This window comes from Sciurus vulgaris (assembly GCF_902686455.1).
Source record: "Sciurus vulgaris genome assembly, chromosome: 14".
In the NCBI taxonomy this organism is placed as follows: domain Eukaryota; kingdom Metazoa; phylum Chordata; class Mammalia; order Rodentia; family Sciuridae; genus Sciurus; species Sciurus vulgaris.
Window position 1 is genome coordinate 8,738,059 of NC_136475.1, and position 16,984 is coordinate 8,755,042.

The 16,984-nt window shown below is 58.7% G+C and overlaps 1 protein-coding gene across 1 annotated transcript; it reads right to left on the minus strand.

The window, feature by feature from the left end:
- Nucleotides 1-2,442: 2,442 nt before the first annotated feature.
- DUSP2 (dual specificity phosphatase 2) lies at nucleotides 2,443-4,997 on the minus strand. The gene is made up of 4 exons (XM_079109574.1): nucleotides 4,191-4,997; nucleotides 3,987-4,108; nucleotides 3,399-3,618; nucleotides 2,443-3,302 (listed from the first exon to the last, which is right to left on the minus strand). Exons 1-4 carry the CDS (start codon nucleotides 4,576-4,578, stop codon nucleotides 3,088-3,090), a joined length of 945 nt encoding a protein of 314 aa, XP_078965700.1. The 5' UTR covers nucleotides 4,579-4,997; the 3' UTR covers nucleotides 2,443-3,087.
- Between the last annotated feature and the right edge of the window lie 11,987 nt (nucleotides 4,998-16,984).

Sequence of the window (16,984 nt, forward strand, 5' to 3'; positions counted from 1 at the left end):
CCCCCCAGCAGCACAAGGACGGCTCCTCAGCGAGAGGAGACAGCCACTTGCAGGCCTCCCCCCACCGCCCGTTAAAGAGCTTTCCCAGCTCCCACCTGCGGACCCCCATCTGCGGCCCCGCCCAGCCACCTCCAGCTGCAGACTCTCTTCCATCTGCGGCCCCGCCCAGCCGCCTCCATCTGCGGACCCTCTTCCATCTGCGGACCCTCCTCCATCTGCGGACCCTCCTCCATTCGCGGCCCCACCCAGCCACCTCCATTTGCGGACCCTCCTCCATCTGCGGCCCCGCCCAGCCACCTCCAACTGGGGCCCCTCCCGTTCCTGCATGTGGTCCCCTCCACCAGCCCAGGCCTGAGCCTTCTGGACCCTGGCCCAAACCCTGACGGCGGAAGTGGATGATGGGCGTGGACATGGACTTGATGGACTTGATGCACTTGGGAGATCCCCTGCCACCAGCAGAGGGCAGAGAAACGCAGTGGAAGGAGCTGGGGTCACGGTTGAGGCTCCAGCACCGGAAAGGTCCTCATTCTGCAGCTCCTGGGCCCCTTTCCTGCCCCGCCCTGGGTTCAGACATGGAAAAGCCACCTGAGTCCCCGAGGCACCCCAGTGTGTCTGTGGATGGAGGGAAAGACCTCAAAAGTTATAAGGTTTTTTTTGTTTTGTTTTGTTTTAACATTTATATAGAAAAATGCACAATTATAAGCGCAGGCCCTGTGGACCTGCACACACCAAACACCCACACCACCTGCACCCAGAAGCCTGCGTGTGGGATGAGGGAAGCTTCTGGCTTCCCTCAGACCCTCATCTGGACCCACGGCAGCCCGGCCCAATCAGCCATTGTTCCCATTTCAGATTCAGAAAGTTCCTTACCTATCTTCTTCCTCTTCTGTCACCAGCCAGGTCATCCAGGGACCCCACCTGGATTGAAATCCTGGAACAAGTCCACCCTGGTCAGGAATTGGAGGCACTCACAACCACCACTGACGTGCAGTGATGGAAGTGACAGGGCCCAGAACCCTGGCTCTGGGCCACTAGGGCTTCTCACATTCCCACCATGCCTCAAGTCCAGCATTTTGCAAAAGACAGAATGGGGATCCCAGGGAGAAGGGGGTGGAGGCAGCTGCCCGTTGCCCAGCAGGAGTTGATGGGCCTCAACACCCGGGATGGACATGCTGACTGGCTTGTTGGGATCATCATTTCATACTGCATCTGTGTGGCCAAGCACCGTGTTGTACACCTTAAACAAATGTTGTCAGTTATACCTCTGTACTGCTGGAAAAAAAATAAGATATGACCCATAAAAAGAATGTGTGGAGCTGACCACTTCACCTGGGTGCTCAGAAAAAAGATAATAATCACCCTGTTCAGGCAGAGAAACAGGTTCTTGTAAGAAATGCAACTTGCCTTCTGGACATTCTGACAAATGAACCAAGCCAGTCACAAGAAAATAGAACTGTAAGATCCACTTATCGAGGTACCTAGAGTTGTCAAATCCATAGGCAGAAGCAGGAAGAGGGGCCACCCAGGGCTGGGGTTGGGGACTTAGTGTTCAATGGGCTGATTATTGGTTTTCCAAGATGGGAAGTTCTAGAGGGCTGTGCACAGCAGTGACTGTACCCAACACTACTGGACACCTAAAACAGTAAAGATGGTACACTGTTGTTTTATTATCACCATTAAAAATAAGTCTAGCGTGGTGGCACTCACCTATAATCCCAGCGATTCAGGAGGCTGAGGCAGGAGAATCATGAGTTCAAAGCCAGCCTCAGCAACTTAGCGAGACCCTAAGCACCTCAGTGAGACCCTGTCTCTACATAAAATACCAAAAAGGGCTGGGGATGTGGCTCGGTGGTTAAGTGGCCCTGAGTTCAATCCCCAGTACTGAAAGAAAACTGAGTCCCTAACCACTGAACACACTGCCCTCCCACACACTCAGAAGGGGGCTGGGAGGTTGAGTGAACCTAGAAGGACAAAATGGATCAGGCCAGGTGACATTTTTCGAGGCTTGGAGTGCCAGCATGAGGCTCCTACACGGCCATCCCCATGGGCTCAGTGCCCCTGCTCCCTGGCCGATCACAGCACCTGGCCCCAGCCTGCTTCTGGTTTGGGATGGTTCCCCTTTTGGGGTGTCAGACATGGTGTCCTTTGCTGGGCACCCACCTGATGTTCAGCGAGGACACACGAGTGCGGGGGTGTGAAAGCAGCTAATCCCTAACAACACGTTCCCTGCACTGGCACTGGACCACGTCCCTCCTGGAGAGAGGGACGAGCTCGGAAACAGGGGTTTCTATGAGCCCTGTGGTGGATGAGCCCCGGACATCCTGGCCCAGCCTGGACAAGTGCGGGTGAGGCCTGGGCCTGGCCTGGGGGTGCAGTGAGAGTTGAGAGGCGGCAGCTTCCAAGCCTCCCCAAAAATGAACTGGAGACCAGACGCTTGGGGAGTTGTTTTTTTAAACAAAACGATATTTTATTGACACATCCTCAATGTTCTGTATAAATATAAAGTGCTAAGTTTCCAACCCCCGCCACAGGGCTGGGAGGAAGTGGGGGAGGGAGCCTTAAACGTCAGTTGAACACAAATAATTTTCCAGCGCCAAAGCAGGCGGCTGAGACACGCTCACATACATACGTACGTAAGCAAGAGGTCTGAGGTCCAGGACACGACACGTGCCTCACTTCCCAAGTTCCCAGCACCCCCAGAAGCACAGGGCTCGGGCTCCAGGCCCGGGGGTGGACACCCCTAGATGGGGCTGCTGGTTGTCACAGCTTGTTCCTTAGGGCTCTCAGGTTGCCAATGGCTTCAACATGGCGATGGGACTTGAGAGTCCATGAATGTAGAGTCAGTTAATTTCTGCCACAGGAGTGGAGAAGAGAGCAGACGGGCCTCTGCTCTGTCCCCTCCTAAGGGCCAGCCCTTGAATTCCCAGCAGAAGAGCCCCAGGTGGAAAGGCCAGTCTCCCTAAGTTCCAGGCACCCCCAGAGGGTGCAGCTCAGTCAGGTGAGGGGACACTCTAGGCCATCAAGAGCCCACCTGTCCACAGTCAGTGAGGACCCACGTGGTGGGGAGGCAGGCAGAGGATACCTGCCTCAGTGACACAGCACCTGGGTCTCAAACTGCAGCAACTGCCCCATGAAACTGAAGTTGGGGGAGATGACTCCCCGGCGTCGCTTAACAAAGTCAAAGGCTTCATCCAGCCGCACCCGTCGGCTCTGCATCAGGTAGGCCAGGCAGATGGTGGCAGAGCGGGAGATGCCCGCCTGGCAGTGGACCAGCACCCGGCCACCAGCGTTCTTCACCAGGTCTGCAAAGGAGCCGGGGGACGGGGGTCAGTTTGGAAGACACCCAGGTCAGCTCAGAAGATGCTGCCCTCGCCCTTCACCCCTGAGGTTCCTCTTACCGATGAAGCCTATGGCCTCCGGGAACCAAGCACTGATGTCCACCATCTGGCTGTCCTCCACAGGGATGCTCTTGTAGCAGAAAAGGCCCTCAAAGTGGTTGGGGCAGCTGGCAGAGACGTTGAGGACGGCTGTGATGCCACAGGCCTGCAGCCCTTGCAGGTCAGAGGAGTGTCTGCAGCTGCCCAGGTACAGGAAGGGCAGGATCTCCACCGGCCCACCCTGCAGGAGAGAGGGGGTGGGGTGGGACTTCTCAGTCTCAGACAGAGAGTGGGAGCACAGGAGGGCAGAGACAGGGACTAGCCCAGACCAGAGGAGCCCTCAGTCCGCCTGACCAGAGACAGATCTCTGGAATGAGACAATGACATAAGGGGACAAGGACGCACTCAAAATTTGCACACCCACCTCTTGTCCCAAAGTACTCATAACCAGACTCAAGGAGAACCCATACCCTCTGCAGGGGCCACACGCACACTCACACACACGCACACACACACACAGGTGAATATGTGCCTGCGCACACTCCTCGCTGTCCCCAGAGTCTAGAAGGAGAGCGAGGACAGTGACAAGAAGCGCTGCTCTCAGCTCACCTGGTCATAGATGGGAACCCTGAGGTCGGAGCTGCCGTTTTCGGTGCCTGCGGGGGCCAGCGCGGGAGCAGGGGACTCGGAGCACAGATCCGGACAGCAGGCCTGGAAGCGGTCGAAGCCTCCTGCAGGCAGGGCACGGGCCGGTTAGCCAGGAGGGCTGGGCAGGGCGGGGCAGGGCGGGGCGCGGGCGGCCGCGGGTCTCACCTCGCAGGAAGCACACGGCAGTGGGCCCGGCGCGGGTCTCGTGCAGCAGCGCGGCGAGCAGCAGGTGCGCCGGGCCGTCGGGCCGGAGTTCTGCCACCGCGGCGCTGCCCTCGTCCAGCACCACCGCGCGCGCCAGCTCCCCGCGGGCCAGGCGCGCCCGCAGCGCGCGATCGGGCAGCAGGCAGGCGAGGGCGGCGGCGGGCGGGCCCCGCGCGCGGCGCCGCAGCAGCGCGTTCCAGGGCACGGGCCGCGCGGCGCGCACATGGCGCCGGCAGAAGGCCAGGAAGGGGCGGCAGTCGAGCAGCAGCGTGCGCTCGGCCTCCCGCGGCTCCCGCAGCAGCGCGCCCAGCGCCGCGCACTCCAGCTCCCGCGCCTCTTCCAGCCCCATGGCGAGCCGCTGCCCTTCACCTCGGCCTCTCCTCGCCCCTCTTTTCTCGCCTTCCCGGGCTCTCGCGGCGCTCGCGCACCCGACCTGTCGCCTCTGGGCACCCACTGCCGCGCCCGGGCTTAAGTACTGGGGGGCCGGGCTCCCGGGTCACCATACAAGGGCAGAGCAGGAAGGCGCCGGCGCCGCCCCCGCAGCCTCACGTGGGGCGCAGGCTGGGCGGCCCGGGGCGGGCTGGGGAGGGGAGCCCCCGGAGGAGCCGGGGCCAGTTCCTAAGGTGGGGGTGTTCGCCCGAGTCGTGGGGTCCAGACGCGCCCCTCCCCGTCTTTGCACCCCATCCCGGAAGAGCGCTCCCGCCCTCTGACCGGCTTCAAGCCGCTCAGCCCTTGGGAAACTCAGCTTCTCAAATGATGTCCTTGTGGCCATTGGGGTCCCCTGGTCCCCGCTTCCTCTGCCTTTTCCCTGTCTCCCTCAGGTTCCCCGCCCCAGGAGTTACAACAAAAATCTGCGGCTGCAGATGATTCTTTTTTTTTTTTTTTTAATTTATTTTTATTGTAAACAAATGGGATACATGTTGTTCCTGTTTGTACATGGAGTAACAGCATACATTTGCATATTCATAAACTTACATAGAGTAATGATGTTTGATTCATTCCATTATTTTTTTCCTTCCCCCCCACCCCTCCCGCCTCTCTTTTCCCTCTATACAGTCCCTCCTTCCTCCATTCTTGTCCCACTCCCACCCCCCATTAAGTGTCATCATCTGCTTATCAGTGAGAACATTCCTCTTTTGGATTTTTGAGATTGGCTTATCTCACTTAGCATGATATTCTCCAATTTCATCCATTTGCCTGCAAATGCCATAATTTTATTATTCTTTATAGCTGAGTAATATTCCATTGTATATATATATACCACACTTTCTTTATCCATTCGGCTGCAGATGATTCTAAGGGAGGATGGGCGTCCCTAGTAAGAAACCCTAAACAGGAGGGTCTTTCTCTCCCCAGCCCCCACCACTGGATGAGAACAGCACTTAGGCAGGATCTTGAGGCAGGTTGGTGGCCGGCCATAGTTCCCTGACCCCAAACCCCTGGTCTTTGGTGTCGTGGGATTGAGGGTCCTTTCAGGGGGGAAACCGGGGCCAGTGATGAGTTTCCAGTTAGGAGTGGGGCCGAGCTTCTTCCCCTGTGGCCCAGGGAAACCCCCAGGGGCCCTGAGAGCAGCATTTCCCCATGTCGCAGGCCTGCTCAGAAGGGGAACTCTGCTGACGCTGCCGGGCTCTCCCTGGGCCTTGCCTGGCGGGAATTTCAAGGGGAAGAGGGAGAGCCGCCACAGCCCCTGACCCACCAGCATGACACCCTCTCCGCACAAGGCAGGGGCCCAGGACCCTTTGCCACAGCTCTTGAGCAATAAGAACGCAGAGCGGGCCATCGCAGCCCTGCTGCCCTCCCCCACCCCAGACGTCAGCGGATGTGGTGAGGCCAGGTGTGCAGGAGGATCTGAGCCCTGGGCTGGGGGCAAGCGATGCTGGTGGGTGGCTGAACTCTGAAGTGGAGAAGTTCAGGTAGGCGGAGACAGTGTTGAGCTGGAGCTGATCCCAACCCGTCCCCAGCTGCGTGGGATTTCAGAGCCCAGTCCCCAGGAGCCTTATTTTTTTAATTTTTAAATTTTTTTTAGATGTTGATAGACCTTTATTTTATTCATTTATTTATATGCAGTGCTAAGACTCGAACCCAGTGCCTCACACGTGCCAGGCAAGTGCTCTACCACTGAGCCCCAGCCCCAGCCCCCCAGGTGCCCTCTATAAGACCCTTCCAGCTCCCCTTCAGGCCCCTATCTCCCCTCTTTCTTGGAGGGCTACATCTAGGACCCATGTGCACCCCCAAGCCTATGGGATTCCTCACGGTGGTGTATTGAAGGGCTGTGTGTCCGAGCATGATTTACGTACAGTTCTGTGTCTGAGATGGCGCTTGACACAGGTGCACTGGGGAGCATGGGGCGTGTAGGGGAGAGAAACCTCAGAGACTCTGGAGATTCCTGGGCCACATCGCCCTCTCGTGCCTCAGCGTCCCATCTGTAAGATGGGAGCACACAACAGACTAGCCCTTCTCCCACATTGGTTCCAAGGCCATGAGGCGACGCCACAGCCCGGGGCCTTGCGGCCGAGGGCCTGCGCCTCCCTGCCGGCCAGTCTGGAGGCTGATGCAGCAGAGCCCACAGCAGAGCCGGGGAGTCTGGGCCACAGATGCCAGCGGCTGATAGGGGCGCTTATCCTTGACATCGGCCAGCCAAATGACTTAATGCCTGATTCCAGGGGCAAATTACAGAGCAGCAGGAGGGCGTCAGGTCCAGTCTTGCTGACCCATGGGGCCTGCGTCACCTGCCCGGTGGAGCCACAGCCTTCCAGCTCCGTGGCCCTGCGGGCGGGGATCCCTGACGCAGAGTGAAATCAGCTCAGCCCTGTTGGAGGCTGCGGAGTCTTAGCCTCCTGGAGAACGGCGGCGTGTCCCACGCAGGGCAGGAGTGCACTGAGGAAGGTGATTGGTGCCAGTGTCACAGCCCCCGGGACCCTGGCGGGCTGTGTGTCACTACCTCAACGCCACTCTCTTTGAGACAGTCCCTTCTTCAGCTCTAGGACATGGGCTCGAGGCCTGACTTAGCCATGAAGGAGGGGCTCTCCTTTGCCTTCTTCCCCTGTTCTCACACTGGGGAGCCCCCCACCCCAATACCTGGGTGAAACCCCAAGGCTGGGGTGGAAGACCCACGTCCCTTCCCCACTTCTGACCAAAGCTCCCGACCCTCAAGTGCTGCCTGGGTTGAGCCACGGTGCAGGAGGGCTGCTCCCTGCCGCCCCCGTCGCCCCCTCAGGACCCCGGCAGAGAGGCAGCAGGGCTCTGGGCACATGGTGGACAGGGGGAGCAGTTAGATGGGGTGCCCCGCAGGCCATTCTAGAGGGAAGACCCCACTCTTCATCAGCAGACTGTAAGGGGACCCCACATGAGGTGGGGTGCCACACTCAGTTTTTTTCTGGTTTTACTGGGGTTTTCATTTTCTTTCTTTTTTTTTTTTTTTTCCTTTTTAAATCAAAAACTGGTGAGATTCATCCGGTCGTGGTGGCGCACGCCTTTGATCCCAGCGACTCAGGAGGCCGAGGCAGGAGGATCACAAGTTCCAGACCAACCTCAGCAATTTAGTGAGGCCTTAAGCAACTTGGCTGGACCCTGTCTCAAAATAAAAATTTTAAAAATAAATAAGCAAATAAAAATAGATTCCTCTAAGAAAGAAAAGAAACCTGTGAGAGCCACTGGACCGTACACTGACGCTGTGACCCTGGCTGTGACCGACTGTTCTGAGTGTGCTTCGCGTCACTCACCTCCCGCCTTTGGGATTCCCGGCATGTCCACCCAGCCCCATGCAAAGCAGGTTTCCCTTCCACAGTGGTGACGCTGCGCCTCCCTGCGGAGGTGGCCTTGAGGTTTCCTTCCTGCTCCTTCCTAACTCGCCCCCAGCAGATACCAGGATGTGAGGGGCTTGGCTGAGATGCCTGGGCCAGAGCCACTAACGGTGAGCGGGCAGGCGCCGGCCCTCACAGTGAGTCAGGGCTGACGTCAGGGCTCCCGCCAGGCGGGGGCCCAGAGCCCCTGTGCCAGGCTTCAGTGACAGCCCTCCGCTCTGACGGCCTAGTCACCGGTCTCCTCCTGGGGAAGGGACAGAGGAAGCCTGAAGGCTGGCTCAGAAGTGGACCTGCAGTGGCCTAGGGGCTGCTGTCACAAGTGGCAGCCCTGTCGGGGAAGCTCCCAGGTCTCCCCACGCCATAGCACGTCCTGACCCTGCCCTGCCCCTTGCAGGGGAGCTGTGAGTCCCCTGGAGGCACCGCCCAGCGGGAGTCAGGTGGTGCCCTGGATGCCCGAGGCAGCAGCCCACAGGCCCTGAGGAAGTTCTGCCCCTTTCAATCAGTGTTCTGAATGCGTCAAGAAGAGTCTCCATCCGGAGGGGACATACTTGCTTTTCCTCTTTTTTTTTTTTGCATGTGCTGGGGATCGAACCCAGGGCCTTGTGCTTGGCAGGCAAGCACTCTACCCACTGAGCTATCTCCCCAGCCCAATTTTCCTCATTTTAACAAAGAGACGCAGCAGCTTCCCGTGCACGCTACCCATGTCTCCCATGCCCTTCTGCATTTATTCATTGACTCAAACCATCTTTCCAAAACTGTATTCCAAGCCTGGCACAGTGGTGCACACCTGTAATCCCAGCAGCTCAGGGAGGCTGAGGCAGGAGGATTGAGAGTTCAAGGCCAGCCTTGGCAACTTGGCGAGCCCCTGTCTCAAAATAAAAAGGTGTGGGGGTGTAGTTCGATGGAAGAGAGCCCCTGGTTTCAGACCCCAGACAGGAAAAAAAGAATTGTACTTCAAGTCCCTTACATCCTGGGGACTGTTCCGAGCACTGGGGATACAGCAGTAAATCCCAAACCACGGCCTCTGGGGAGCTGACCTCATCATTTCGATCATGTTTACTTTTGTGATTATGTTGTGTTCGAGGCAAGTGATAGTAGTTATCCACTGAGAGTAATGATACCTTTTCCTTTCAAAATAAATCTTAGGTTTGTAAAAACTGAGTTGACTTCAGGAAGACCATTAGGGAAATAATAACACAGATGGCACCGGAACACCTGGGCAGCACAGATGCCGGCCGGCGACGCAGAGTCGGGACACCCTGCCCAGGACGGGCCGCAGCTCCTCTGGCCTTGGCAGGGGGCAGCTCCGAACAGTTCCGTGACACCCAGCAAGGAGGAAGCCACCACCCAGAAGGGACCCGGGAAAGCAGTCCCATTGGCAGGTGGCAAAGGAACTTGGAGGCACAAAGGAGCCTGAGATCGCTCCTTCCCACCTTAGGCAATGGCTGGCCCATGCTGGGCCCTCTGACACTCGGCTGAGGCCCAGCAACAGCCACAATGACAGTCATGGTGGCAACTGGAAGACAGACGGGCTCCTGCCCTCTGGGATGACCTTGCAGTGGAGCCGGGGACCAGACAATAAATAAACAAATGAGCTCATGCCGGAGAGCAGAGCAGAGAGCGGCAGGTGCTGTGAGCAGAATCCCAGGGAGATAGGCCACAGCAGGAGAGGGACGTGGGACAGCCTCTCTTTCAGCTGCAACTTGGAGGGTGACAAGGGGCCAGCAGGGAGGGGGCAGGCAGGAGCCGTCCCTGCAGTGGAACTCAGGACAGAGCCAGGTGGGAGCCAGCCTGCTGCAGGAGCACTCGGGTGCTGCAGTGGTCAGGGACAGGGGACAGGGGACAGTGGCTTGGACCCGGAGGGCAAAAGAAAACAGAGAAGGGATCCAGGACCAGCAGTGGGCTGGGCAGAGGGGCACAGTTTCCCAGGAAGGCTGATGCCAGCCTTTCACCCTCCCTCCTGGCACCACCGCCTGCCGGGCTCTGCACCGGCTCACCCAGCCCCATATGGGTTCGCAGGAGCTGGGAGGGTGCTGGCTCAGCGCGGGCCGGCCAGAGTGAGGTTGCCTAGCCACCACCTGAGAAGGCTGCGGGCAGAGGCTTGGGAACAGAAGCACAGAGGGCTGGGGGTGGACGCCAGGAGGGATCAGGGAGAACCAGGTTCCAAGTCATATTGGGCCTCCTCCAAGATGGTGGCTCCCAGAAGCACCTCCAGAGCCACAGCATTGTTGCTGGACACCCAGAGGGTCCCGCGGGCACACGCACACCTCGGTGTGTGCTGAGGCCTGTCACTCGGTCTCACTGCACACCTGTCCTCAGACCCATGGTGCCACAGCCAAACCCACACCCTGTCCCTCGCCCACCGCGGCGTGGCCTCCCGAGTACCAGCAGGGCCCACAGCAGCCCTCCATGAGCGGGCCTGCCAGCCCAGGGCCAGCCCTCATCACAGCCCTGCCCTGCCCTGCAGCCCAGCGACCTTCACACCTGACCATTGGCCCCAGACGCCCACCTGCCACCTGTCCATCTTAACATGGAACAGGGCCCTGCCTGGGCACCTGCCCAGTGTCAGGCCCTGCACCTGCTTCTCACCCCGGCCACTCGGTGTGACAGTCCCCTTCCCTCCTCAGCAGCTCTGCCCTGTCCCCACCCCCAGGAAGGCACATGTGGTCTGTCTACGGGGCACATCTGGCAGGGCCATTCCTGGGGGCCTGGTCTCTGCCCTCTCCTCACCCAGGCTGACACACATGCCAGGCACACACACCCGATCACACACACACCCGGTCACACGCTCCCGGCAAAGGGTGGACGTCCCATGTCTGGGTCCTCCCATGGAGGGAATGTCACCTCAGGGCTCATGGCTACACACACCACCCACCCATCATCTCAGTCTTTGATTTGGCAAATACAGATAAGCCCCCACCCCAGGGACAGGTCATCACGAGCTGGCTTCATCATCCCGTGGACAGAGCCCCGCTGCCCCATCCACTCTGGGAGACGCAGCCCAGCACAGCTGCCTGGGGCCCTTCCCAAGAACACCCCCAGGAATGCCAGGAATAGGCCGTGCCCGCTGTGCCCACTCCTCCCCAGCCAGATAGGCATCTGACTGGTTCCAGCCTGACTTGCTCCCTGCAGGGCCTAAGCATGGAGTCCCTGTCCCATAGGCAGGGGCAGGACCAAGGTTTAGTCTGAGACAGGAAAGGTCCCTGGAGAGGAGGCTCCCAGTGGCCACCATGGGCCTCCCAGGCTAGGATGGGTCCAAGGTCGGAGCTTAGGGCACAGCCCCAAAGAGGACACTCATTAGGCCAGAGCCCCGGCCAGCACCAGGCTCCTCCTGGCCAGGATGCTAAGGCAAGGGAGGGACGCAGGACATGGGAGGCTGGGCACAGTGCTACCCCTACCCAGACCCCCCAGGGGACCCCAGGGAAGGGCAAGAGGTGCCCTGGACAGCCCTCTGCGTTTCCGCGGGGAAGGTGCACAGCTGGGGCCGCCCAGGCCTCCTCCGTCCCCCCTGCTCTCTTCTCGCCTCCTCGCCGCCTCTCCCCTTCTCCCAGGCCCCTCTTCCTTCGTGAGCTTGGCTGGGAGAACTCGGGGCAACCCCAGTCACTGAGCACCCCAACTTACAGTCCACTCCACACAGCAGCCCAACCTGCTGCAGGCCCCGCCGGCCCAGGGCACACGTCTCCTGGCCAGAAGAGGAGCAGGCGACCATGCCTGGACACTAGGTCTGCAGAGGGCCTGAGCTTTCCCCAGGCAGGCCTACCCTCGGCCAAGGCACTTGTCCAGCAGCAGGAGGATGAGAGCAAGAGGCCCAGGAGGAACCAAGGTCAAGATGCAGGGTGGCTTCCGGCCTCGCTCTGGCCAAAAATAAGAACCCCTGTCCCTGTCTCTAAAGCTCCCACGGCCGAGGACTGCCACCAGCCATCTTCCCGTTCTCCTCCTCACTCTGAGAGAAAGGGCTCACTTACCACCCCCGTGGCAGATGTGGAAACTGAGACTCAGGGCCTGGCCCTAAGGTGGCCAGTGCAGACTGGCACACCCACCCAGCCCTTCCTGGCGAGGTCCCTGTCCCCTCGGCACTGATGCGGTTTCTCTGGCAGCCATAAGCTCCTCCAAGGGAAGAGAGTCCAGACACCTGGGCCCTGCACCCTGCCCCCGTGTCCTAAAGGACAGACACTCCAAGGGCGGGCAGTGGCCTCGCTGGGCCCCTGGCAGCCCCTGGCCTTGGCTGGCATCCTGCAGCCCCCGCCCCACCCAACAGGAGTGGGATAGAGGTTATGTCATCCAGGACCCCAGGTGCAGGACCTCACATGTGACTATAAACTAAATGACCCAGATCCCACCTTCCAGGGCTGGGGAAGCCCCTCCAGTCTTTTCTAAAAATCATTATTATTTCAGGGGATGAGGACATAAAATAAGACGGGAAGAAGGCCATGTTAACCAGAGTGGCCGAGGGGTAGTTCATTCCAGCGTGAGGGGACCAGACACCCAGTCTGGGCCCACGCTGGCACCTGGTTTGAGGCCAATGTGAGGTGCCAGAGAGGTTTCCCAAGCCATCTCGCTGGTTTCTGAATGAACCAGGCCCTGTCAGCTCTAGCCAGACTGTGATGACGTCCCGCTCAGGTGCTGGCACCTGCTCCCAGCCCCCACGTCCACACCGCAGTTGGAGCCCTTTCCCCAGGAAGGACGGCTGGTGAGTCACGGCTCCCAGTGGCCCTGGGAAGAGTCCGGGCTCCTCAGTGGGGCAGCCAGGGTCCCATCACTTCCTCCTTCTCTCTGGTTGCTTCTCTGCCTGGCCAAACCCGGTTCTGGCCACCCCTGGCCCTCACAGCAGTCCCTGCCCAGTCGCCCTTCTCAAAGGCTCGGCATTCCCTGGCGCCCCGCCTCCCTGGAGCCCTGGGCCCAGGCCAGCTTTCCTAGGCAGCTCCCCTAGCAGCCCTGGCGGAGCCGGCCTCCTTGGGGGTCCCTGGGCCTTGCTCCCCGTGAGCCCGTGCCCACAGCTACCTCTGTGGCCCTCAGCCCTCTCCAGTGGCCCCTCTGTCCTTACCCAGGGGTTGCCATCAGCCCTCCTTTACCCATGAGGAATCTGGGACCCAGAGAAGGGAAATTAGTCGTGCAGCAAAGCCCAGAGCACAGAGCCGGCGGGCAGAGGATGCATCCCGCTGGGGCTGCCCAGAGCAGCTGTCCCTCCCTCCACCCCTCACAGAGCTTGCCTGCCCAAGCGCCATCATAGCCTCACCAGGAGGGCCTGTGGGGCCCCAGGGGTGGCTCCTGCCAGAGCCACCCAGGGCAATAGCGCTGCGGGCAGCTAACCACTGTGGTTCCCACAGGCCACAGAGAAGCCACCAGGCCAGCCTCAGGGGCCTGAGGCCGGTGGCAGAAAAGGAAGAGGGGTTGACGGGCGTCTGGGCCACGGAGGAAGGGGACCACAGGATGAGCGGGGACCAGAGCGGCTCCCCAGGCCGCTCCAGCAGGTGCCGGGCAGGTCAGCTGAGGGAAGCAGAAACGCTCCACAGCGGCAGTGGGACACCCAGGGCGCCCGCCCTTCCCAGCGGGGCGGCCCCTCCGTGCGGGTGGCAGGCAGGCATGAGTCATGTCACCCCAGCCTCGGCCGCCACCGCGCTGGGGAAGGGGCCGGAGCGGCCTCGCCTGTGGGATCGCATGAGCCACCGTCCGGGAAGCCTCCTGGAAACTGTGAAGGGCATGGTGGGTAAATGACTTAAGTAAGTAAGAAAAAAGAGGCGCGTGAGGGCGAGACAGCAGGCTGACCTCCAGGGCCGGGCAGCCCCTCCTGCACGGAGACCCACCCGCCCTGTCCAGGCCGTCCCAGGCACAGGCTCTCCGGCCGTGGGTGAGCTCCTCTCACGGCAGAGGACAGACCTCTCCCCCAGGACCCTCCTCGCGAAGCCCTTGAGTCCCCGTGGGTGCTCTGGGGTAAGATGTGCAGTGGGGAGAGGAGAGGCCCTGTGGTCCACCTGGAGGCCTCGGTCAACAGCGAGCCAATGCACCACCAGCCCACCCGGACTCCCTTCCCCGGTGTCTGTGCTATCCACCCACACGAGGCTTGTTTTCCACAAAGACCAAAGGCCCCTTCTGTGGGCTCAGGCCAGGAGGAACCCGGACAGTCACCCCTGCAGTCATCTGCTGCTGAGAGGATTTCCCGGCCCCCTGCCGGGAGCATGCCGCGCACAGGCTTGCAGAGCAGAGCAGGGCTGGGCTGGCAGGAACAGGGAGCAAGGACCACAGTGGCCCAGTCTCACCGGGGCAGGAACGGCTGAGAGGACCAGAATGGGGGGTCGTGGGGACAGGGCTCTTTCCTCCAGCCTGAAGCTGCCCAGGAGGAGCCAGGGTCAAGGCCCAGGCTGGACGAGCCGCCAGGAGGGCCATTCTTTCAGCAGTTTTCCAGGGCAGCTCTTCAACGCCATGCTTGCTGGGGACTCGCCCTCTGCCCCTCTCTCTCCCCAGACCATCTTCCTCTGCTCCAGATCCTGCCTCGAGGCTGGTCTGAGTGGACACATCGTCCACGCTCCCTTGCCCTCTGCTTCCTGAGGATTCAGCCTGGAGGCCCCAGGAAGCACAGGAGGAGAGGGTGTCTGGGCACTTCTGTCTCTGCCCTGTCCCAGGCTTGGGCAGTGGCTGGGTTTCTCCTGGTCTCCTGGTCCCACAGGATGGCCGTTCTGCAGAACCACAGATGGCTCTTCCCTCTCCTCACTCCTCCAGACCTAAAGTAGGACTGCTCTGTGATCAGCGCATAGATGGCCATGATAGCTTGCCATTTTCCCACCCAGAGGCGGAGACCAAGCCAGTTACAAGGACAGCCCAAATCCTGCCACAGGATCTTTCTCACACCCTCTTGCTGGTGGTTTCCTGTGCTGTGTGTTCTCACTGCAGAGAAGCCCGACTTGTTCAGCTGCAGGTGTGTTCCTGGTGGTCTCTGGCTGGAGGGGACTGACAGACCTGACTTCACCCTGGTTTTCTGCCTCATCCACCCTCCCAGAGCATCCAGAATGAACTTGTTACATATCACATCACCCCCTGCTTGAAACCTGTATCAGCCCACTTTTCTGTTGATATAAGAGAATAGCTGACACTGGATAATTTATAAAGAATAAAGGTTTATTTTGGCTCATGGTTCTGGAAGTTCAAGAACTTGGCATCGGTGGAAGCTTTGGACTGCTTCGACCAATGGCAGAAAGCAGACGGGCAATAGGCATGTTCAAAAGTTGGGGACTCAACTCTCACAAGAGCAAACCCACTACTCCACTCACCAGACTTGGCCCCCACGACCCAGGCACTTCCCAGGCCCCACCTCCCAATACTGCTGCACTAAGGAGTTAAGTCTGCAAACATGAACTTTTGGGCGACATACGACCCATAGCAAAACCCTTCAGTGGCACCCCGGTAATGGGGAGAGAGGTAATTTGGTGGACAGAAGAGTGTTCAGGTTTACATAGGGATGGAGGGACTCGGGCCACTTTCCCTGAGCGAGAAGCAAGACGAGTGGAACGGCCACTGGGCTGTTCTGGTGAGCTGGCCTTTCCTGGAACACAGAAGAGACGCAGGGGCAAAGCATGAACCCTCGTAATTTGGAGGAAATGTAAGGAAAATCTAAGCGACAAATATCAGAACTAAGAAGAATTTGGCAAGGCCATGCACAAGCTCAGACAAAAACCATTGCCTTTCTACACGCCAGAAAAAAAGGGAGAGAGAGAAATTGCAATAGAAAAACCGTGCCAGGTACAGTGGTGCATGCCTGTCATCCCCGCAGCTCGGGAGGCTGAGGCAGGAGGATGGTGAGTTCAAAGCAGCCCCAGCAACCTAGCGAGGCCCTACGCAACTCAGTGAGACCCTGTCTCTAAATAAAATACAAAAAGGGCTGGGGACGTGGCTCAGTGATTAAGTGCCCCTCAGGTCAATCCCCAGTGCCAAAAAAAAAGAGACCCAAACCCTAGCGGACAAGCTGGTTTTGAAATTCATCTGAAAGAGAAAATGCACAAAAATAGCAGAGAAATTTTTGGAAGTCAAGAACAAAGAGCAGGGAACGTGTCCCACTTCCTGTGAAAGTAAATGACAAATGTCAAGTGATTTTAAAGGTGTGTCCTGGCATGGGAGCAGACAACCGGACTGATGGAACCAGTCAGAACCACTTCCTTGTCGTTTCCTTTCGGTGCTGAGGATCAAACCCAGGGCCCCGTTCCTGCTAGGCGAGTGCTCTACCTCCGAGCTACACCCCGGCTGGAAGCATCTCTTTTAAAACTTTTTATCCATATCTCTTATCATTTGTAAAAATAGATTCTGTGCACATCAAATCTCTTGAAATAAGAACAAGCTATATAAGAATTAGGGAAATAGAATGACTGTATACCTTTGGGGTAGAGAAAGAAGGTCTCTGGCATAATGCAAGAACTGATCCATTTAGTTTCACATGAATTAAAAAGTTTTTGTGCCCAGCATGGAGGCTGAGGCAGGAGGATTGTGAGTTCGAGGCCAGCCTCAGCAACTTGGAGAGGTCCTATGTAACTCAGTGAGACCCTGTCCCTAAATAAATACCAAAGGGGCTGGGGATGTGGCTCAATCCCCAGCACCAAAAAAGAGAGAAAGAAGAAGTTTCTGCGTGCTTGTGTGCATTACAAAGGTAAAAGTGATGGACATGGAGAACATATTTGAAAAACAAATGACAGATGCAGGATTATAATCCATTCACTCATCCGACAATTAACGGGGAGGCGCCATGGCATGCCAGCCACCACCGTCCTGGGTGCTGGACACCTTGGCATGAGCAGATGTCAAAATTCCTGTCCTGCTGGTTCTCACACTAATGCCGCAGGAAGGGACAGAAATGAAGACATGGCCTGTCAGACGGAGGTCACGGGAAAAGTCAAACAAGGAAGAAGAGAGCAAGGACAGAGGTGAGGTCCTCCAGGAACAGTGGAAAAGCAGGCAGAGAAGGCCACG